Raw genomic sequence first — 24,446 nt, 5'->3', positions numbered from 1 at the left:
GATGAGATCGTTACTCACGAGCTGCCTCAGAGTTTTGACACCCTTGTGGATCTGGCCCTCTGTGTGGAGGGGCACCTTCAGCGTCAACGTCAGTGGTTGGCTGCTCAGTGCTCCTCGATGCAGAAGGAGGGCGCCCCCAGTAGTGCTTCCACCTCCTTGTCACTGTCAACAGACCCTGAGCCAATGCAAGTTGGGTGTCTTCGCCTTACCCCTAAGGAGAAGCAGGATCATTTGATTCGGGCCTGTGTCTGTATTGCGGGAAGCAAGGCCATTGGGCTATCCAGTGTCCTTTAACCCTTTCGAGTCGATTAACGCATATATGCGTTTTGAGTCATTTTCTCCTGATAACCCCGATAAGAACTTAAATTACACTCTCAGTTTTAATCGTACAGATAAGAGCAATACATCAATCGAATCTGGATACAGACATAATAACAAAGAACTTTTGTGCACTTATAAATTAAAGATAACAAACAAAGTGCGCTGTCTGCAGTCTTTGTCTCCGCTGATCGTCATGTACAAACACGTCATTAAAATGAACTGTAACTCCGTGAATACTCAACGAAGAGACATGAGAGAGATATCTATAGAAAGCCTGAAATGTCTACTTTTAAACTAAACAAGTGCTGCCGAAAACAAATATTCTGAGATAAAGTAATCCATATGAAAACAACGCGATGTCTATTTTTCATATCTCCGCTCATTATATCTAATGTGACCACGCCCCCGCGCTGAACGCGCTATTCAGATTCAAACTGAAGCGCGCGGCTTGAATACGCCCACACAGAAGAAAAAGCAGCGAGACTGTTCTTCAAGTTTTTATTGTATTTTACTGTTTGCTTCGTGATGAGAGGAATAAGACATAATTCACCCCAAAAAGATGTGATGTGGTTGAGGATTTGAGAAATGGATTTCCTCAGAAAAAAGAATGAAGCACTTTATTCAACAGGGATCATAAACATGAGTAAGTCTCTTTTTATTTATTTGTACTAGTTTTCACATAAAGTGTAAACATTTTACTAGTCAGACTTTTTCCAAATACTTTTTCCAAACTATAATTCCTGACTAAATGTATAATCAAGTGAAACATTATGAAGTTTCAATAACAGTATACAATACTATACCATTCAAAAGCTTGATGTAAATAATATAAATGTAACAAATAGAGATAACTCTAACAAATGTAAAAACAATGCAGTTCTTTCGATTTATTCCCCCTAAAAAAACCTGAAAAATATTCTCAGCTCTTTTCAACATTAATAATAATAATAATAATGATGATAATAATAAATGGGGTTTATTTGGTAGAAAATAAGATTGTTAAAAGGATTTCTGAAGGATTGTGTGACTGGAGTAAGGATGCCAAAAATGTGTTTGAAAGTAAGCTTTGATTGTCCCTAATAAACTGTTTAACTGCTCCCCCAAGTGGATATTAAATTATGTTGTGGGATAATTAAACATATTCTTAATAAACTACAAACATAAAATTATATAAATTTATTTTGTTCTCACATTCTTTCTTGTAAGTCCTCCCTCAGAGTGGCACAGTTGAATGAGAGGCTCATTATGCAGCTCATTATGCGGTCCTTTGTCTTCTCAGGTGTAAATCACAATGATATTCATGATAGTTGACGCCTACTCGCATATGACTTTTACCAACAAAAAGTGTCCTAGAAAATTTAAATCAATATATTGTTTTCTGTGAATGAGTAAACAAGATGATTTTCACATAATTTAGAAAGAAAAATTCTAGGCTACAAGCTCCAGTTCTCAACTTTTCCGGGAACCAATGTTATGTATGTGTTTTATTGCCTTATTCAAGTGACTTAACATTTTTAGTTTTTCACTAACCATGCATAACATTTTTTTTCTCAAAAATACAATCATGTACATGCATGCATTTCACATATTATTATAGCCCAGTTTGTGCTGATTACAGTGATATTAGACTTTACCCATTTAGATATTTATAAGAAACTGAAAAAAGCACAAATATCAGGGCATGACAAAACTTCTCCAGGGCCCAAAAATACCCTTAGACTCCAGAGGGTTAAAAGCCAGAGCCCATCAGTAGTCTGGGGGATCCTGGTTGGTTCCTACTCCTCATATCGACTCTCCCATCTCACGTACCCTCTTAAGGGTCTATATTCCGCATAAGGACTCCTTTCATTCCTGTTCTGCACTGGTTAACTCTGGTGCCGAAGGCATCTTCCTGGATGCCTCTGTTGCAGTACGGTGGGGTATTCCAACCATTCCACTTCCTTCTCCTATTTCTGTCCACTCCCTAAATGGTCTCCTCATCTCTTCCATCACCCATTCCACTACTTCTGTAAGTTTAACTGTATCTGGCAATCACCGTAAGGTAATTGAGCTGTACCTCCTAGATTCCCCGGGTGCTCCCATTATCCTTGGGCACCTGTGGCTGGTGCAGCACAACCCTCACGTGGATTGGTCCGCAAAACTGTGTTCTCTTGAAATCAGTCATGTCTTGCGTCTTGTCTTGGTTCTGCTTTGTCTCCTGGCTCTGTGTCTTCTGTTTTTCAGGTTGAGGAAGGTGATCTTGCCAGGGTCCCGGAGGGTTACAGTGATCTTTGGCAGTTGTTCAGTAAGTCCCGGGCCACATCCCTGCCTCCTCATTGGCCATATGACTGTGCCATCGATGTTTTCCAAGGCACTTCTCCGCCCAAGGGTAGTTTGTATTCCCTATCCGGTCCTGAGAAAGAGGTCATGGACAAGTATGTTCAGGAATCCTTAAATGCCGGCCTCATCCGGCCCTCTTCCTCACCTGCTGGGGCTGGATTCTTCTTTGTTAAGAAGGATGACTCCCTGTGACCCTGCATTGACTACCGTGGCCTCAATGACATCACTATAAGAAACAGGTATCCTCTGCCTTTGATGTCATCAGCCTTTGAGTTGCTACAGGGAGCCAAGGTCTTTACCAAGCTAGACCTCCGTAATGCCTACCACTTGATCCATATACCAGGTCCTACCCTTTGGGTTTACTAATGCCCCAGCTGTCTTCCAGGCCCTGGTGAACGATGTGTTGAGAAACATGGTGAACAGATTTGTCTTTGTGTACCTTGATGATATTCTTATCTTCTCTCCCTCATTGCAGGTCCACACTCAACATGTCCGTCAGGTACTACAACGGCTGCAGGAGAACCAGCTGTACGTCAAGGTGGAGAAGTGCATGTTCCATGCCAAGTCTGTTTCGTTCTTGGGGCATATGTCAACGGAGGGGATCAAGGACGATCCCGCTAAGATAAGGGCCATGGCCAAACCCTAACTCACGGAAGGTGTTTCAGCGGTTCTTGGGGTCTGCCAGTTTCTATAGGCGATTAATCAGGAACTTTAGCCTGGTTGCTGCACCCTTAACTGCACTCACCTCACCTAAGGTACCATTCATATGGAATGTACAAGCTCACGAGCCTTTGATGTTCTCAAGTCCTGTTTCATCTCTGCTCCTGTTCTTTGTCTCCCAGATCTGGAATGGCAATTCATTGTTGAGGTGGATGTCTCTGATGTCTGGGTAGGCATGGTCCTGTCACAGCGGTCCTCCAAGGATGGGAATGTGTATCCTTGTGCCTTTTCTCAATGTCAGAGCCCGGCCGAGCAAATATGACATCGGTAACAGGGAGCTGCTGGCAGTCAGGCTGGCCTTGGGGGAGTGGTGCCACTGGTTGGAGGGAGCAAGAATTTAGATTATATCTGTTCTGCCAAGAGGTTGAATGCTCGCAAGGCCGGCTGGGCTTTTTTTGGGGGCGGTTTAACTTCTCTCTCGTATCGCCAGGTTCTGAGAATGTCAAACCTGATGCCCTTTCTTGTTTGTTTGAGGATCCCGGGGAGGAGGTGAGGCCCAGGACCATTCTCTCCAGAGAGGTCGTGGTGGGGTCCCTTTCTTGGGATGTCAAGGGATGGGTGAGGGAGGATGTGTGGGAGGGGGAGGTCCCAAGCGGGTGTCCGGGGGGTCGGTTGTTTGTACCGGCTGCACTGCGTTTTTTAGGTCCTTCGGTGGGGTCATGAGTCCAGAGTAGCCTGTCATCCAGGGGTTTGGAGATCGCTGGCTGCCAACCATCAGCGATTTTGGTGGCCATCCATGGTCCAAGATATCAGGCAGTTTGTGTTGGCTTACTCCGTTTGAACTCAGAATAAGACTTCTAACCAGTCTCCTGTTGGTCTGTTACAGCCTCTACCCATTCCCTCTCATCCATGGTCACATCTGGCCCTTGATTTCGTCACTGGCCTTCCCCCGTCAAGAGGTAACACCGTTATTCTGATGGTGGTGGACCGCTTCTCCAATTTTATCCTCTTACCCAAACTCCCCTCCACCAAGGAGGCCGTTCAGGTGATTGTGGACCACGTCTTCCGTTTGATGTGGTCTCCGACAGAGGACCACAATTCATCTCCCGGTTTTGGAAAGAGTTCTGTAGACAGATCGGGCCCTCTACGAGTCTGTCTTCAGGTTTCCACCCCCAGACCAATGGGCAGGCCGTGCAAGCCAACCAGGATCTCAAGCGTGCTCTCCGCTGTCTAGTATCACAGAGTACGAGCTTCTGGAGTCAGCAGTTGTCATGGGTTGAATTATACCCACAATTGCCTCCCAGTGGTGTCTACGGGTATGTCTCCTTTTCAATGTTTCATCGGTTATGAACCACCTCTTTTCCCTGCACAGGAACCCAAAGCTGCAGTCCCGTCTTTGTCCGTAGGTGTCAGCGCACCTAGAGGAGGGCTGAGGAGGCCTTGGTCCGAGCTTCCAGATGGATCAAAATGCCGGTTGACCTTCACCGGACTCTGGCTCCCCAGTACATTTGTGGTCAGAAGGTATGGCTTTCCACCAAGGACCTGCCTCTCTGGGTGCCTTCTTGTAAGCTGGCACCAAGGTTTATTGGGCCATGTCGCATCACCAAGGGTACTGTCATGCCTTAAGTCTTAGTTGCTGTGTTTTTGTCTTGTTGTCTGTGTGCCTAGTCTCTGAACACATGGGTTTTGTTTTGGCAGCTCATGTGTTCTGCTGTCAGTGTTTTTTCCCCCTCCCAACGTGTATCCTTAATACTCTGTTTCTGTCACACCTCTAGCCACTCTTTCCTCATTAGCTCTCCTCTATTTAGGTTCCTATTGTGCTCTGTCTTTTGTCAGACCATTGTAAGTTGTTTAATGCTTCGCTGGTGACCGTCATGTCTTGGTTGCTTAGTCCTGCCATGTTATGTTGTCTTAGGCTCCAAGTGTTTTTTGATTTTTGTTTTTGTCTGGAACTGTTCCCTCTCATCCTGTCAGACTTGACTGGTTCTGCTTCCGGCCCTGGCATCTCTTTTCTGTTTGGACCCCCCAAGACTTGACTCCAGCTCCTCTCTGCACTCTATAGTTTCATTAAGGGAGTTTGGTGGGCCTTCGACACTGTGTCCCCAAGGGCACTCAGATCGGTGTGACTTCGACATTGCGTCCCCAATTACGCTCTGGTTGATGTGATTTTGATGCTGCATCACAGAAGACGCTAGGATTGGATTGTGGTACCTACTCCCAATAATTACTGGTTGAGACAAACAAAACTAGGTTGTTGTAATCGATTTTATGGATGATAACAACATTACCACTGAAATATTCAACTGAGTACTTTCACATTCTTCTGTGTGAAATTCCTCAAGTTTTCATAAATGAATTGATATTTCATTCAGTTTTTATTCATTAGTGTAAAGTGAAGGCAGAGATAGCAAAACAAAAATGCCATATGAGACACTGCAACAGAGAGACAGTAAAATAGCCTTAACAGCATATATCTCAGATCACCATGCTCATGTGAAAATCTACCACTGGACTGCATATTCAAACAGGAGTACATTCTAAAACAATATTATTTGAATTATGTAAACAAACATAATAATTAACAGCATTTGGGTGGATGAAACTTAAAAAGGGTAACCTGAAATATATGCACATATTTCAGCATAGCAATGACTGCACACACAAAGTGATTGAAGTTGCTTGTGCATTTTGCTTGTTTTTGTTCGTTTTGTCTTTGGGTCAGTAAAAAGTAATGCATACAGTACAATACAGGCACATTAAATAAGGTGTAATAGATACAAAAATACAATAATAAATAAGAGCGTTTATACAGTTTTACACGGTGGAACAGCCTTATTGTATATAACCCAGTATATATAGTTAAAATGTGCCCAGATTTCTTCTTAATCCATAGATTGCTATTTTTTTAAATGTATTTTAATGCAAATTTATTTTACACCAAAAATGTAATTAGTAAGAAAATAGTTAGTTTGAAACCCTCTCAATTCGTGTTGATCTCTTTTTAAGGTATTTTTTAATTAAGTCTTTGATTTCAGATGTATTTAAAACATAAATAATGGGATTTAGCATTGGTGGAACAGCATATGCCAGAGATGTGCTAATGACCCTTGCATTGGGAGTAAGAGAAACCATGACTGCAGTTATGTATATGCAGGTTATGGGAAGAAAAAATGATCCCACTAACAATAAGTGAGAAACACAGGTTTTCAGTGCTTTTAAACGTCCTTCCCAAGTTGTTATTTTACTTAATGCAAGAAAAATTCCCACATATGAAAGCACTATTAAGAGCAATGGTGCTACAACATATAAAGCTGTGCAGAGTTTAGCCATGAAACTATTAATGCTAACATCGTTACATGCCAACCTATACATTGGTCCATGATCACAATAATAACTAGGTACAACGTTGGATTTACAGAAGGAAAGTCTTGTGATCGAAGACACAACAAAGGCAACAACACCACCATTAAATCCCCATAATCCCACAAACACTACAGTCATGACAGTATTATTCACTATGGCGTGATATCTTAATGGCAAACAAATTGCAATGAAGCGATCATATGCCAGAACAACAAGAGTGAGGCTCTGCATAGTACTAAAGAAGTGAACAAAAAACATGTTTGCCAAACAAGCATTGTAGGAGATGTACTGTGAGTCAAAAACAAAAATCTTCATCATGTTAGGAATCAGTGCGTTAGTTTCACCAAAGTCAGCCAAGGCCAAGTAAAACACACCAATGTACTTTGGACTGTGCAGGTTCCGGTCAACAGCTATAATAAAAAGGACTACAGAGTTCTCAATTACAGCAAAGATATAAATGATAAATAAGAAAATATAGTAATAAGTGCTGTATGGTATACCTGAAAGTCCAATGATGAAAAAGTATTCAGGATAAACAATGGACTTATTCTCAGAAAAACTTTGACTTACAGAACTCATGGCAGCTTTGCATTTGGTGTTTTGTCCAAGCTGAATATAGAAATGACGACAAAAACATAAGCAACACATTTGTATAAATGCAAGGAATACACAACATTGTCTATTACCTATTGCATAAATTCATAACATCAAATAAACCTACAAAGTCAGAGTAAAAAATTACTGTGACTTCATTGTCTGTGACCTACTTTGAATTAAACTGTAAATACAAAGACCTATTATGCTTTCCTACTGCACATTTACTCTATACACTGGATATCCTTGTCATTGAATTCAAATATATATATTTTTTTTTTCAAAAATCTCCTGAGATTATTCTGACTGACAGTTGTAACACTGACACTGATGTAACACTTGCAAGCTGTAATACATTTTCTGGAAAACAAATTTGTTTGGAGGGCCAGTTGAAACTGTGTCTTTCATTTGGACATCCAACATATTTTTTTTACTAAATTTGATTGTTAAAAATGTTAAAATCAACTTTAGCAACAAGAAACATTAAATAAAAAACATTCAGTGACCACCATAAAACATGTTTTGTCAGGTCAAATTCATTTTTGATTTGTGTGGTACAATCTAAAGTCTTGCTCAAGTCCAAAATATTATTTGATATGACCGCATCATGGATATTTTAAGAAATGTTGATTAAACTTAGTTATTTTATTCATTTTTCCAAGTGAGTCATTCAAATTCCAAATTATTATTTAATATGACTGAATAATATTAAGCACATCAGCAACACCAGGTTTAGATGGTTTGAACATAGAAGGCCCACTAGTCCAGGTCCCCTTTCAGTCGGTCACTCTTAACGTCACGTTGATGCTTCGATAGACCAATCTACTTTGAGTTTAACTAAATGAGTCAATTCACATTGGCAGTATAATATAAAAGTATAATGAGGCAGCAGGTGCAATGCATACCAGCTTTTCGCTTCGGAGCAGAGCGTTAGTATCATTATGCTCAACTGGGTCTGCTGTGAACTATTAGTTCAGCATTCTCTTGGAAGCTTTGTGTGTTGGCGAGATGGCGCTTCAGCCATGGCCGTTCCTGTGTCAAGTTGGTTGCACACTTCAGGCTGCACTACCCCCTGTCGTGTTGCAAGCGGCAAATTCCCCTGTGCGCATTGGCACTAAAAGAGCAAATTTCGCTAAAAGAGCTTCACGGGTGCGTCTTTGTAAAGACGACGGATCGTCCTTATAAGGATGCTGTTTCACTCGTCTGTTTCTGGGTGCGGTCATTACCTGGCAACAGGTGATGGCCACGATTGCTGCCTCACGTGTTTTGGTGTCACTGCGGGAAGATGACCATCTCAGAGCTGAGAACCAGGCTCTGCTATCTTCAGGGGGGCGGAGTCCCATTGCTGCTACCATGATCTGGGGCTCGTTCTGGCAGCCGACAGATGAAAACCACTTTCGGCAGTAGCGCGGGTGGTTTGAGGATTACAGTGGTAGCAAACCTCGCAGGCAACCAACCCTCTGGGGACCATCACTCCTCTTGCACCTCCAATCCTGTGGAGCAACCCACGGAACGTGCTGGGCCCTCTTCAAATAGCGTACAAGCGGTATCCAGTGGGTTGCAGGATGCAGAGGTTCTAGGTGAGCTACCCCAAGAGGTAGTGGATGCCATCACTTCAGCAAGAGCACCGTCTACGAGACACGCTTATACCTTGAAGTGGAACCTGTTTGTCAAGTGGTGTTCTTCTCATTGAGAGGACCCCTGAAGATGCCCGATTGCAGTCGTGCTTTCCTTTATACAGCAAGAGCTGGAGCGAAGGCTGTCTCCCTCCACCCTCAAAGTCCAGGTTGCCGCTATTGCTGCGTACCATGACCCTGTGAATGGGAAGTCTATAGGTAAGCATGACCTCATCATCAGGTTCCTTAGAGGGGCCAGGAGGTTAAATCCTTCCCAGCCCCCCTCTATGTAGAGCGTAAGATCTTTGCCCGAACCCGACCGGACCCGATGGGACCCAATGGGTTCGGGCTTAATTTATATCATCTTACGCAGGCTCGGGCCAGGCTCGGACTTGCGCTCCGGTTTGTGGGGTAAACGAGCGGTCATGTGATTTGTTTCGATTAGTGTGAGAAAGATGTGAAAATGGATGCTGAGTAGGTATAATGGAGGCTTGCCTCTGGTGATTACGTTTTGGTTACACCAGCAACCGAAGCAAAGTCTGAGGTGTGGAAAAGTTTTGACCATATTTATAATGAGAATAATGAGTGAATCATGACGCACCATCAGTGAGCGCAGGAACGCACTGAAGCCATCTACAGTGGATTCAATAATTTTCCTCCACAAAAACATGTAGGCTTAGCCTAATCTCTGTGAGTAAAGGTTTTTCAAATGATATCTAAATATTCATTGAGTCTTAAATGCACAATGTGGACAGAGTATTTACGCTAATGTTGGCATTATTCTTTTATTAAATGTCAGCTGTTAGTGGCGAAGCAAATCCGACGGAGCCTTTATCTTCATTTTGTTATTCCCAAATATAATCTTAATGTAAAATTTATCTTAATTTAATATATTAATAAAGACTCGTTTTTATTGGTGCGTTGGTCTATTTATAGGCTAAATAAGCCTATGCCTATGTTTAGAGTGCTGAGAGTTTAAGATGTCACAAAGGACTTATTTTATTTCTTTATTCCAACTTCCAAGTGGTCTAGTCTAAGTTAGTTATTAATAAGTTATGGTAAAACATGTATTAATGACTCATTCTTGTCAAAAGGCAAAAGAGCTGTGTGTGTGTGCACATTTGAATAATGTCGGGCTGTAAACGGGTTTGGGCTATCAACAAACTGTCAATCAAAATGTACTTGTCGGGTTTGGGTCGAAACCTGTCGGGCTCGGGTCCTGTTGGGCCTACCCATTTGAGCCTTTGCATTCAGTTGAGCTAAAGTTTCTATCATTGAAAAATCTGCTCCTGCTTGCACTGGCCTCCATCAAGAGGGTAGGGGGACCTGCATGCATTTGCGGTTGACGATTCATGCCTAGAGTTTGGGCCAGCTGACTCCCAGGTATTCCTGAGGCCCCAGCCTGGTTACGTGTCCAAGGTTCCCATTACACCCTTCAAAGACCAAGTGTTGAATCTACAAGCGCTGCCACTGGAGGAGGCAGACCCAGCCCTGGCTTTGCTCTGTCCCATCCGAACATTGAGATGATACATAGACTGGACACAAAGCTTCAGGACCTCAGACCAGATCTTTGTCTGTTACGGAGGCCGGCAGAAGCGGAATGCCTTCTCTTAGCAGAGGATGGCCCACTTTTTTGTAGATGCCATAACTCTGGCTTATCAAGTACAGGGTGAGCCTGGCCATTCAGGTTGCGAGCTCACTCAACTAGAAGTGTTATATCCTCCTGGGCGCTGGCTCGTGGTGCCTAGCTGACAGATATTTGTAGAGCTGCGAGCTGGGTGACCCCTAACAAGTTCGGTGGGTTATATCTTCGTGTAGAGCCGGTATCCTCCTGTGTTCTCACCTCAAACTGGTAGTGGCACTGAGAGGCACTGGTTAGTGTCGGCTTGCTTAAACTGCTCCAGAGTGTCCGTACTGTAGACCCTGTTGAGATCCTCCATCACCCTTGGCAGCTGGATGCAGCTGAACGTCCCATATAGCCTTAGAGCCTGTGTTTCCCTGGCAGACTTCTGCCTTTCTAAGAGGGTTTTAATCACCTCAAATTAAATGGATGCTATATGTGTATTTGCTCCCGAAAACTCCTTGGGGAAGGATGGGGCTTTCGCAGTGTCCCGGTTCCAAGCGGAACGGGTATGTTTTCCCAGTGTTCTCCAATCTCACCTAGTGAGGTAGTTCTTTGACAATGGTGAGTGGAACTACTTGTTCCGAGCTCCGGCCAACTCCTTATAGGGGCGCATGTGGCACGCACAGGGCACTTGAAGGGGCAGCACCAATGGCTTTGGTAGGGACCCAATTTCATCGGTCATCCAGGTGATGTCTAGAGTGACCGACTGAAAGGGAACATCTTTGTTACGTATGGTAACCCTCGTTCCCTGAAAGAGGGAACAGAGACAACACGTCCCGTCGCCACGGTTGCTGTACCACCGCTGAGCCTTCTGGGTCACTGGCTCGGCTCCTCAGCGAAAACCTGATATACATTGTACCTTATTATACTCACTCTGTGATCAGTGGCAGCTGGATGCAATAATTGCATGAATCACAGATTGAATTCTCAGCCTTTTAGGAGGCACTTAAAAACAATTAATATTCATTACAATACTGTTGTAATATTTCTTAGGACACTGTTACAATCCAGAGGGAATTAATTGGATGAATTAGTGCTGCTATTCACACAAACACAACCAAATACACATAGTTAAGTGATTTAAAAAAGTGTCAGTTGCACTTTTCACAGGTTTGACACAAAAAAAAATAAAATAAATAAAGTCAATATTTAGTAGAATTAAAGACTCATCTCATGTATCACCTGATATCATTTTCCCTTCCTTATTATTTGTCAGCCATTGTGAAAAGTAAGAAGGTTATAGAAGGTTATTAAACTAATTTGGCATACAAAATTTGAATATTGGAAAATAGTAATAAGAATAAATTAAGTGTATCCAAATTTTTACTAGTACTGTAAATTATTTCTTCATGGTTTACCCATATAGGGATTAGAGATGGTCATTCATAAGAGTTTCCAAGAAATGATGTCTGTGTCACCCTCTTCTGGTTATATTTGGTATGTACTGTACAACACAGTAACAGATGATCTGTAGCTAGGTTTACATCCAAAGATTTCTTTTAAGAAAAAATATTTAGCGCTTCAAAATTTTTACCGACATAGCTGATCGAAATGTTCAGCGTGACCTACCCCCGTGATATTACTATGCCAACTGCCAAGCACATTTTGTTTTACGTGGATATTGGAACATGAAATACAATAATTTAATTAATTTGTTTTAGCTTGTTAGTAGCTTCCTCTATTTAATTTTTTTTTTGTTCCTGCTTTGTTCTGAGTTCTGTCCTACTATTACATTTAATGTATTTGTTATGGAGTGAGGGGGACTAAAATTGTATGATTTTCAATGTTTGGCTGATTGTACTTTATTATGACAATGAATAGACTGCATTGTCGAGTTAGTAATTCAGTCCCTCCAGAAAAACACAGATTTTTTTTGTGATTGTTGCAGGCAAAAATCCTTTTCTTAAAAAATGTGATGGAATATGCAGGATATTTTTGCCATTTTATGCGATGAAATTGCGTGAACTTGAAAAAAACTGCGGTTTGATGAAAAAGAGAAAAAAAAGGTGATTCCCCCAACACCTTTTTCTCACTAGGCTAATACCTTAATGTAAAGAGTAATTTCTTGTTACTTCCCATGATAAGCGAGCATACTAAATCACAGAATATTTAAGTTGCAATCTCTTACTGCAACGTAAATTATTTTACATACTACGAATATAATTACAACTGTAAGTTTTTGGTACTGTTCTGTAACAAAAAAGTGCAATCTTACAACTGTAAAGTTGCATCAACTTCTGAATGAAACTACAACAGTGTTAGTAGCGTAGTGAGAAGGGGGTGTTGGGGGAATCACCTTTTTTCTCTATTTCATCAAACCGCAGTTTTCGCAAGTTCTCGCAATATAATTTGGCTCCACTGTCACTGTCAACAAATCGGGAAACTGCTTCTCGCGTTCTTTTGCGCTTATTTTTTTCGGCAAATAAGAATGATTTGCGCGCTTCAAGTTTCACCCTGGTTTCACCGCGGGGTTTGCATATGATATTCACGTCACGTAATTACGTCACTTCATAAGGTTCCTATGGCACTAGGGGAAAATTTCGCTTTACTTGTGTGAAGTAAACGCAACATTTTTCAACTTTCTGCTAATATAAATGTGAGTTTTTTGCAATGAAAATACAGGGATTATGAAATCATGCTAGCCCCGCATATTTTGCTTTCTGAAATCGGTAATTTATGCGGCCTTTGGCGGATTATGCATTAAATCAAGCGATCGCATAATCGCGTTTTTCTGGAGGGACTGGTAATTCATAACTGCGCGAGAGAGGAGCTGGCATGATCACTTATTTTATTTGTTTTTTTTTTTTTATATAAAGTGGAAACAACTTATACCATGTCTACATCGGACTCAAGCGGCACAGCAACGGACTAGTTTATAGGACTATAGGACTAAATAGGACTAGTTTACGCAATAGGTGAAATTATGTATTGAAACAGCTCAAAGGAAATTTACCAAAATTATGTGACAATTTGATTTTTAGGGATGACGTCATCACGTAGAACATTTTATCAGTAAAAGGCCAGACGGATGGAAACAGGTAGCCTAGTAATACCAGACTCTGCTACTTCACTTTGCTTCGTAGACAGAGTCTGGAATGGCATAATAGAGAAGTGTTTTCTCTCTCGCTAGGGGGCGCATGTCTGAAGTTTAAAATCATTGGTTACCCGTAAGCCAATCAGATACGTTTAGTTATGACGTATGTTATGCGTCTGTACAGCCGCATCGAAGCACAGACATCATGCATCGAACTCAAATCTATGATTGAACTTCCACTGTAAACCTGTTGTAAACACATGATGATGCGAGCGAAATACCGGAGTGAACATGGCTGTACACGACTTTTGCAGTTTGAAAAAGAGTTGAATGTTCTCCATAACAGAGCGAATTGCATCCCGTGTCTCGTTTCCCATTTCCGCGGTCGTTTCGGTTTTCGATTTCTCTAACCTACAATGTAAAACTCGGCGTTTAGCATCTACGTCACGGCTCTCAGCCCGCCCTCTGTTTGTTGATTGGCCCGGCTGTTTCCAGACCGGTGGCAAACAGAAAGCTCTGACGCTGTATCAGACTGAGTACAGAAGCGAAATGAAATTGAGCGGAAGTAGGAAGTCTGACGTAGTCAGGCTAGGAAACAGGCTGTAGATAGTAATTTTTTCTAAGTTTTTTTTTCCGCATATTCTCTTTGTCGATAATACTAAGAGGCCTTTCAAATAACCAAATTAGTGGTGGAATTTTTTAGTTCCAGAAATTTGGAATGAATTATGAGAATTTATAAAATATAACCTGAAAACAATTTATATTGTTTTTACAAAGATTTACATGTTACATTACAAAATAAATTTACACTACAAAAGTGTAAATCTGCTTAAAGGTGCCATCTGTAATGTTTGGCAAAAAAAATCAAGTCATACTCCACATTCCATAACAGATGGGGGCAGTATGCCTCAATAAATTGAATTGGTCTACTCTAGAGTAACAAACGAGAAACGGCATAGTCTCTATGCTCCGCCCCTATTTTCACAAAAACACTACAGCCATAGCTGAAGCCTAACTGTGCGTTCACACCACCGGCGTCTAGAGCGTCAAAAATCGCTCTTGCCGCTCTGCTCACGACGCTGCAGAAAGATTTGTGAGCGCTCAGATGATCGAAGATTCGAACGAAGATCGAATGCTTATTTTTGTATTTAAAGCGCCCGCAAAGCAAACAAGCTTGTTGATCTCGTGACTAACCACAAGGAGTTATAACCTCATTAAATATTGTTGTGGACGAAATATTATGATCCTTTACTTAAAATGAACAATCTCAGACACCTTGGTCCACGTATCACTTTTAATTTATTTTTTTATGTCCCTGTAGGCAAACAGGGACACATCATAGATTAATACAAACCCTAAACAGCAATAATCAACCTGTCCTTTATTCTGCATGAGAACTAATGTGCCAACTCTCAAGCATTCACCGTGAGTTGCAATTGACTCTTTTCACACGCTTTCACGCCACACATCAATTTTTTCACGCACAGAAAAACCACAAAGCAAAGAGGACACGGAGACCAACAGACTAGACAGAGCAGGTTAGTTATGATACATAAGGCTGTGTGAAAAATCGAATGCGATTTTCATGCACCTCTCATCAGTAAAGACGCTCCTGTAATTAGAAGTATATCTCCAGCATGTGCATTCAGATCAGGGTTGCCAGGTTTTCACAACAAATACTGCCCAGTTGCTTCTTAAAACTAGTCCAAAACTAGCCCAATCGCGTTTCCGGGAGGTTTCCCGATAAAAATTGCTTCTCGGGGTTAAAATATAGATTTTTGGGAAGGGTTTCCCTGGTAAAATTAGCATTTTAGGGGCTAAACATCACGTTATTGGTATTGGGATTGCTTCAAACCGCGGACATGAAAAACAACCGCAGACTTGGCAACACTGCTTCAGGTGGAGCGGCAGTAACTGCACAGAGCCTTAGTCTACCGACAACTAACACAAAATCGCTTTCAAAATCGACAAAGAATCGCCTGCGATTTTAACATCGATGTTGTGTAGATTGTCAGTGAATTACGGCTCCGTGTAGTAAATGCCAACCAGTGTTGCCAAGTCTGTGGTGGTTGTTTTTCATGTCCGCTGGTCACAGCGACCCCAATACAAATAACATGATATTTAGCCCCTAAAATGCGAATTATACCAAGGCAACCCTGCTAAAAAAAACTATATTTTAACCCCGGGAAGCAATGTTTTATCGGGGAACCTTCTGGAAGCGAGATTGGGCTAGTTTTGAGAAGCAACTGGGCAGGATTTGTTGTGAAAACCTGGCAATCCTGATCTGAACACACGTACTGGAGATATACTCCTAATTACAGGACCGTCTTTACTGATGTGTTACGAATGACTAACTAAAAGGTCTACTCAAAGACCTAATAAAAGTAACCCGTAACAATTAACAGGGATCCCTCTAGGAAAGATCCCTGGGGTCCCCGCTCTCATCCCCGTTAATCTCAACCACCACACAGGAATTAAAGGGTAGATAATAAATTTATTCAATTAAATAAACAAAAGAAACATCATAACTTCGGGAGGGGCAATATGCCAAAGTAAATTACAATAAACAAAACTAATTTTATATTCAAACTAACCTGAAAATCAAATAACAAATAAAACACAAATGCTTACCTCCCTGCCAACATAAACAGGAGAAAACGAACATAACAAACAGGCAGCCACCTCCCTACCAAGCGCCACTTAAACATGGAGGGGGAGCGAAACACCGGACATAAAGCAATATAACAATCAAGCCACTATTTGAGTGAATGGTTGACAACAAATGTCTACAACAGCGATCTATCGCTAACACGGATCACACCGCAAGATCAACTATAAAAACGCCAGGAGAGCGGGGAGCCAACGTTTCCTTCCGCCGGGTGGCTTAAATACTGCCGCGATCCTTCCAGTCACCAACCAGCTCAGTCCCAATCAGCGACACCTACAATCAATTAAAGAGACAGCGGGAGAGAGAGAGAGAGAGAGACAGGGAGACACAGACAGGAAGATAACCTACACACACGCTGCGGATTACCCTGGCAACATGCGAATCTATTCGTAACAGATGAGATGTACATGAGTAAAGACATGCACAGCCCTATATAATAAAATGGGTAACGTTAAGTTATAGCTAGCTAATTATCAAACGCAGCTACGGTTAGCCATCGTTAACATTAGCACGTTTATCGAACAGCCTTCGATACATTTCTATGTTATAACTTCCCGAAAACAAATACACAAACATATAAAACAAACTTCTAGCGAAATACTAACAGCATCTAACTTGCAAGTTCGGAGTCAAACCTCATTTCTTTCAGGTCCATCAGTTGTCTCCAGCGATTAAAAGCAGTGCCGATGTTTACTCTGGTAAGTTATTCTTATCGGATTTGATTTGTGATTCCGAGCGCGGTTGTTTCCCTGTAGCGGGTGTTGGTCTTTTGCCAAGGGTTTCAACTATCCTTCCGCTCTCTTCTCTGAACTGAAAGTAGTGGGCTGTACTTTCCACACGATTGACATCAGGTCCAGGTACGCCCTGCGAGTTATTCGTGTATTCGTTGCAGGTTGGCTGGTGGTTATGTTGCCCGCATACCGCCTCTCACGGCCGAAACTGGTATTACAACACCTGCCGGGCCGGGGCTAGTAATGCTAATGCTAATTAAGGTTGATATCTCTGCAGCACTATAACTTGACATTTTTTTAATGACATCATCGCCTTTATTTCTTCTCATTCTTTTGATGCATGTAGGTCATGTTATGGATATTTTTACCTCAATTTCTGCATATGGCACCTTTAAACAAACAAATAAATAAATAAAAATGCTGTTGTCATCAGTGCACAATGAATCTTATGATGGTAGGGGCCGGAAAGGACACATTTATTGTATTCTTTGTGGCCTGGTAAACAAAGGCAGCATTTCAAGACCTCATTTGAAGGAGCCGTTTACTCTTACAGCTAGATCAGAAATGTAAAATCTTTGACAACTTTACTGAGCAATTCAATATAAGACTAATTATGCCTGACAGTATAGTACTGTTTAATACAATGATCACACAGATTTAGTTTCAAATCTGGACTCTCTCTGCTGTAGTCATTAAACACTTCAGAGTTAATTTCTTAATTTTAGAATATTAACAATAAATGTGATCATCTAATCGTTTCTGCTATAACACAGCATACCATAAGAGTTCTTAATTATTCCCTCTATATTGTAATAATAGAATCATAAGATATGTAATACAATAAAACATTCATTGTATTTAATTCATTGAGCCAGGAAAGGTAAAAACTTTTTTAGGAAAAAATATACATGAATGCATATTTATATCAACTCTAATTGAGGATTAACGGAAATTACTGTATAATGATGCTGACTAATAACCCCTTAACTGTCACTCACATTTTTGAACATAGACTTTATAGTGCACTTTTCAAACTTAAATTATTATAATTCATGAATGAAAACATTTTGTAACATGATATTGATGTACCATTTACATGGTAATGCAATGTCTGATTTTAAAATGGGTTTTAAAGGATGAATTTTGAGATTTTAAGTTTTTAGTTCATATATATTTTCTGATGATTTCTAAAATGTGATAGAGAAAAAGGCAACGAAGAAGTCTTTTTTTAAACAAACGTCAAAACTCCTGTTATAATGTAGATTTTAAGGGTTGGTTGGTAAAATATATATTTTGGAGTCTTGGACCTTTACCATGATATATATTTTGTCAAGATTAGATTAGATTTATTTGTAATATAATGAAGTAAATGTAGGTGTCCCGTATACGGGACAGGGTGACAGTTTTAAATATGATTCAGTCATTAATGACTGATATATTCTACAACAGTAAGACATTTCAGTGAAACATTCAGAAAAAGTTGCAATACAATCTACATCTCAGAATTTCTGTTCGTCAAACTTCAGTTGTTAATTAGCAGCACTCATAATAGATGACAAATTACGTGTTGATGCACAGGGGACCATGTAAAAACCGCTCTGACACTTGGGAGAATCCAGTCTCCAGTCACCTTGAGTACTGTAGATCAAAACATCATTAAAAAGTTGTTTAGAAGGGCAATGGCTTTGTCACCTTACAAAAATACCTTTTCGAAACATAATATTTTCTGCTTATGTCTTTTGCTATAATGTATTGCATAATAAAACTAGAGGAACTCAACACTAATGCGTACAAACATGGGAGTTTACCCTGAAATTTTTTTAGAGATCATCAAAATGTCACTTTTGTAATCTACTTTACTAATAATAAATATAACTCACAATAATTTTTTCTTTCTTTAGATACAATTTTTATGTATGGAGTGAATGGTGTGGTTTCAACCATTGTTTAGTCTTCTCAAAATACCCACACTTGCGGTCTTGGCTACTTGAGAGAGGGTGAACACAACAGGAAGAGAGAGGAGGGTCAGAGTGTCCCCTGTTTATGTTCTTTATGTCTTGTAGATTTTTGCTCATAAAATGTAAGCCATATTTTGCAGTCAATAAATATTTTATGTTGACTGCGAGCAGCATCTCCTGCCTTTTGATCTGGTCATGTCCCAACATGCACATTTTTTGGTGCAAAGATTAGTATGTGTATTTTGTACAACATTTGCAACTGCTTTTTGTTACTTAATTAGAAGCACCACAATTACTAAGTTGTATCATCTGTTATAGTGACTAGAGAACAGACATTTAGAAGTTTATTTTAAAATAACTGAACTTAAAACTTTTATTTTTAATAACTGAAATTAAAAAAAAGCTCTTTAATAACATTGTAAATGTGTCCCATTAGGCAATCAAAGGTTCTACACACACTTCCAGACATCACATCCACTGGAACACATGGGCCAAATATAGGAAATTCATCATCTGAGTAGTGGTCATATGCAAAGGCCACAAGTGTGGGTATTTGGACAGGTCCTTCGAATTTCTTTCTCTGGAGCTGATCACTCACAGACAGCTGATTTGCTGCAGATCTATCAATCAGTATGCATGCTCATAATTCCCATTTCCGAAGACGAACCTCTTTAAACTTCCGAATTTTCTTTGTGTACCAAATCCAAAATCACATAAACTCACATATACTCTTTTTAAAAAGGACTTATTTTGAACAAGTAATTAGCGTTTTTTTCCACACTTCCGTGTTTCTGGCTTCTGGATTGGAGCTTGCAGGGTAAAAGTTTTCCAGAGACAACAGTAGCCATACTTAAAAGGGTAATATGACGTTGATAAAAATAACAATATGTTTTGTATTTGGTTTAATGCAATGTGTTTATGGGGATTTACACATAATGTGCATTATTACTGCTCTTCTATGCCTCACCTTTCTGAAAAACAATGATTTTTACAAAGCTCATCATTCTGAAAAGCAAGGTGTATGCTGATTGACCAGCTATCCAATGCGTTGTGATTGGCCGAATAACCTCCAGCATGTTATACAGCCCTTACCAAATTGTCATGCTGTCTCCCGGCAAAAACAAAAACAATAAAACCCATTAAAAACGAGCCATTTGTTGCATTCAGTGGGGACATAATTGCTAATTATAATGACTTATATTTTTTTTTTAAAGTTGAGTTGCATATCGCGCTGTGTACACATAAAACCATGTCTGCATTGATGATCAGAGAAACGACAAACAACAAGCACTATTCTACACTGCTCTTAAAATCACCTTTGAATCATCAGTGGCAAATTTTTTAAATATAAAAAACATAATTGCAGGCTGTGAGTCAGAAGCGCCTGTTCTTGCAAAGTTGGAACTGCCCCACTTTATAGAAATAGCCTTTGTGTGAAGACACATTGTAGGCTACTCTGCAGGTTCAGAAAACTGTCCTCCATAAAATACGCTGTACCCATCTGGAAGGGTTAGTTCACCCAAAAGTGAAAATGATGTCATTAATGACTCATGTCGTTCCAAATGAGTCAATGTTTTGTTCATTATCTGGCTTGGCTCGGTGTTCATCTTCAGTTCTCACTTCACAGCAGTTCAATCAGTGTACTGTTTGAGTATATTAATTACTCTGGGATATTTGTTTTTATCTCAGAGGGAGTGTCAGCCACATTAAAAATGTTAACAGCTTAAGTAATTTGTGGATTAATACTTATTGGAGACGCAAACCATTTCAAACGATTCAGTAGAACTGGTGCAAGAAGATCCGGTTACTTCGAGTGATTAATTCGTGAACCGGTTATCACTACACTGCAGTCTTGTGAATGCGCTAACAACAGACCCGGAAGAGAAGACAATGCTAAATAAAGTTGTAGTTTTTGTTATTTTTGGACCAAAATGTACTTTCGAAGCTTCAACAAATTCTAACTGACCCTCTGATGTCACATTGACTACTTTGATGATGTTTTTATTACCTTTCTGTAGATGGACAGCATACCGTTCATAGATGTTCAATGGAGGGACAGAAAGCTCTCGAACTAAATCTAAAATATCTTAAACTGTGTTCTGAAGATGAACAGAGGTCTTACAGGTTTGGACATTTCTTAAGACATGAGGGTGAGTCATTAATTACATTGTTTTCATTTTTGGATGAACTAACCCTTGAATATTTGGGTTGAACTGTTCTGGAACAGTGTTGCAAAAACAACTTAACCACTGATTTATGGTTGTGTCCTCTTTTGGAAGGCCAAACAAAGTAGTTTCGCTTTCACAACGAAAAACACATAATCACACCCAGCAGGCTTGAGTGAGGAATGGACGGTATTCTGATAATTTGTTACCGTCAGATTTTGCTACCTCCCCTTAAAACAGATGGTAGCATAATTCAAATGTGAAAAGGGCTACCGATCAGATTTTTCTTCCAGCTTGATATTAATAGTGAATGTGATGTGACATACAGCCAAGTATGGTGACCGATACTCGTAATTCTTGCTCTGCGTTTAACCCATCCAAAGTGCACACACACACGCACACCATGAACACACACTCAGAGCAGTGTGCAGCCATTAATGCTGCAGCCCCCAGGGAGCAGTCGGGGATTCGATGCCTTGGTCAAGGACACCTCAGTCATGGTATTGAAGGTGGAGAGAGCACTGTACATTCACTCCCCCCACCTACAAATCCTGCCAGCCCGAGACTCAAAATCACAACCCTTGGATTGCAAGTCCAACACTCTTAACCGTTAGGCCACGACTTCCTCGACACATAAGGTGTGAGGCTTTATTAGCATGTACACCTACCCCGGCCCTGTACTTACCCTTACAGTAGGATAGATACAGTTTTGATAGGTACCATTTTTTGTCAGAACACTGGCATATTCGACGAAGGATCAGCCGGGGGCTAAATTCCCCTTTTACCACGTTGAAATTGGAGAAGTGGTTGTACTCCTGTGATGCATTTAGCCTTGGAAGGATCAAAGGATGCAAATACTGAATTGGGACACAAGTATTGTGTTACTCAGACATAACGCAGAATGTCATATGATATTCAACCTCTAGATAGGGAGGGAATAATGATAATGTGATATGAGTGAAGTATATGCAGCCAACCATCTTCATAACAGCAATCTTGAATGTGAAATCAAAGGGAGATCACAGAGGGAGCTCTGAAAACCACTAATGGCCATCAGATGACATAATTTAGTGGAAAATAAATACTTCTAAATATGATACATATAAACATACCTTGACATTCACAAAGAGGCGTACAAGTCAAAATTTTGGGGAGAAAGACACAATAAGGCCTACCAGTTGTGTGGGGTGTAATGGAAAAGTAATAGTGTACTGATCACTCCCTTATAGTAGTAATTTTTTTTAAAGTAATTATAATTTTTAAAAGAGTAGTGAATATTAAATAATATTTTTGACCAATGAGCCCAACACTGGTTGTTACATAGGTGTATGCATATTTGAATTGTCCCCTCAGTGGATCTCAGCCATTTCCACCTTGCTGTAAAGCCCAATGCATGGACAAGCTAAACTTAAACTTAAATAAGTCACTTAAAAGCTAGTAAGCTGTAATGCTGCTGGTGTCACATTACAGACTTAACAATAACTATATCTGAGAACACAAAGGGCAACTCTGAGGCCTGTTTGCAGACTAGTGAAAAAAAAATTATATCAAAACTAAAGCAGTGGCCAGATCATTAACGTCAGCATAGTATTACATCATTGTGTTGTCTGAAATCTCTCAAGAGATGATTCAGAAGATATATTTGGATTCAATGACGCAAATGTCCAATGATCTTTGTAACAAGAAAACAAGGACGAGCAATTACAGATGAGTAATATTCAAAGCAGCTCACAGGTGTTTAGACTTTCATAGTCATTGTGTGCTCTCGCTCTAAAACTTGTATACAGGTTTGTGATTGAAATATTATGCAGAAACTTCATACAAATGTATACTTGCAGCATTTGAAAATAGTTGATAGAAAAGTAAGATGACAATTTTGTGAATTCCCTAAATGTTGTTTGTCTTGATGGTAATTCCTTTTTTTTAGCTTGTTCAAATCATCAAGCACAAAGCTGCCATGAGTTTTTTAAATGCAAGTTTTGTCCAGAATATGTCTATTGTTCATCCAGAATACTTTTTCATCACTGGACTTGAAGGTATACCATACAGGAGTTATTACTATATATTTTTGTGTGTCAATTATTTTATTGCTGTAATTGGGAACTCTGCAGTCCTTCTCATTATTGCTCTGGAACGAAGTTTGCACAGTCCAAAATACATTAGTGTGTTTAACTTGGCCTTGGCTGACCTTGGTGAAACTAATGCTTGGATTCCTAACACAATGAAGATTTTTTTTTCTGACTCACAGTACATGACCTACAATGCTTGCTTGGTTAACATGTTTTTTGTGAACCTCTTTGTTACTCTGCAAAGTGCCACTCTTGTTGTTCTGGCATTTGATCGCTACATTGCAATTTGTTTGCCATTAAGGTATCATGCCATAGTGAATAATACTTTCATGTCTTTAGTGTTTGTAATAATATGGGCATTTAATACTTCTCTGGTGGCCCTGGCAGCGTCTTTGATGACACGACTTTCATTCTGTAAATCTAATGTGGTAGAGAGTTATTATTGTGATAATGGAGCATTGTTGGTGATGGCATGCAATGACAACAGCATTAATATGTTCTTAACAAACCTCATCGTATTTTTGTTCCTTGTATCACCATTGTTCATTATAGTCCTGTCATATATGGGCATTGTTTTTGCCTTAAGTAAAATTACAACTTGGGAAGCACGTTTAAAAGCACTAAAGACCTGCGTGTCTCACCTTTTGCTGGTCGTCTCTTTCTTTCTTCCTGTCATATGCATTTTTTTTGCTTCATTAATTACTACTCCCACCCCCAATGCCAGAGTCATCAGTGGATCTCTTTCATTGTCTCTTCCACCAATGTTAAATCCCATAATTTATGTTTTAAACACAGCTGAAATCAGAGTCTTAATTCAAAAACTGCTTAAAAACAGAATTTCGCCAATAAGAAATTACTTTTCAAAACGACGGTAATAAATGTTTGTGTTCTTCCATCGTTCGGAATTAAAATACCTATTTGAAAAATTATATATATTTTTTCATAAATGTTTTTTTAATCATTATGTGGAAATTAAATGTGTAGAAATAGTTAAATTCACTCTGCTACACCCGAACATGTGGGCGTTTGAGACGTGATGTGTGTTGGTGATCAGCTGCAATATGCAGTTTGTACTGTGTTCTTAATTACGGACCCCAAGACAAAACAACAAAATGCACTGTAAATTGTACAAGCTATTTGAATTTTTTTTTTCTGAGCGGACTGTATTACACTGAAATATTTAATATAACCCTAAGGTTTCATCCACCCAAATGCTGTTAGCTGTCATGTTTGTTCATATCATGTTCATATCATTCATATAATTAAAACCAAGGATCCATTTTCACAAGTATGTCTGAGATCTGCTGAAAAGTTTTTTTTTTTA

At 40.0% G+C, this 24,446-nt stretch overlaps 2 protein-coding genes across 2 annotated transcripts; one reads left to right on the top strand and one right to left on the bottom strand.

Moving 5' to 3' along the window:
- Nucleotides 1–6,264: 6,264 nt before the first annotated feature.
- Nucleotides 6,265–7,242, bottom strand: LOC127972785 (olfactory receptor 52E4-like). The gene has a single exon (XM_052576561.1). It carries the CDS (start codon nucleotides 7,240–7,242, stop codon nucleotides 6,265–6,267), a length of 978 nt encoding a protein of 325 aa, XP_052432521.1.
- A 1,399-nt stretch (nucleotides 7,243–8,641) lies between these two features.
- LOC127973041 (olfactory receptor 52E4-like) lies at nucleotides 8,642–23,997 on the top strand. Its single transcript, XM_052577074.1, has 3 exons — nucleotides 8,642–8,837; nucleotides 21,321–21,385; nucleotides 23,041–23,997. The coding sequence occupies exons 1-3, from the start codon at nucleotides 8,642–8,644 to the stop codon at nucleotides 23,995–23,997; spliced, it is 1,218 nt and encodes a 405-aa protein (XP_052433034.1).
- Nucleotides 23,998–24,446: the final 449 nt, after the last annotated feature.

This window comes from Carassius gibelio, chromosome B15 (genome assembly GCF_023724105.1).
Source record: "Carassius gibelio isolate Cgi1373 ecotype wild population from Czech Republic chromosome B15, carGib1.2-hapl.c, whole genome shotgun sequence".
NCBI lineage: Eukaryota > Metazoa > Chordata > Actinopteri > Cypriniformes > Cyprinidae > Carassius > Carassius gibelio.
Note: the sequence above shows the minus strand (reverse complement) of the source record. Positions and strands in the feature narration are given on the sequence as shown.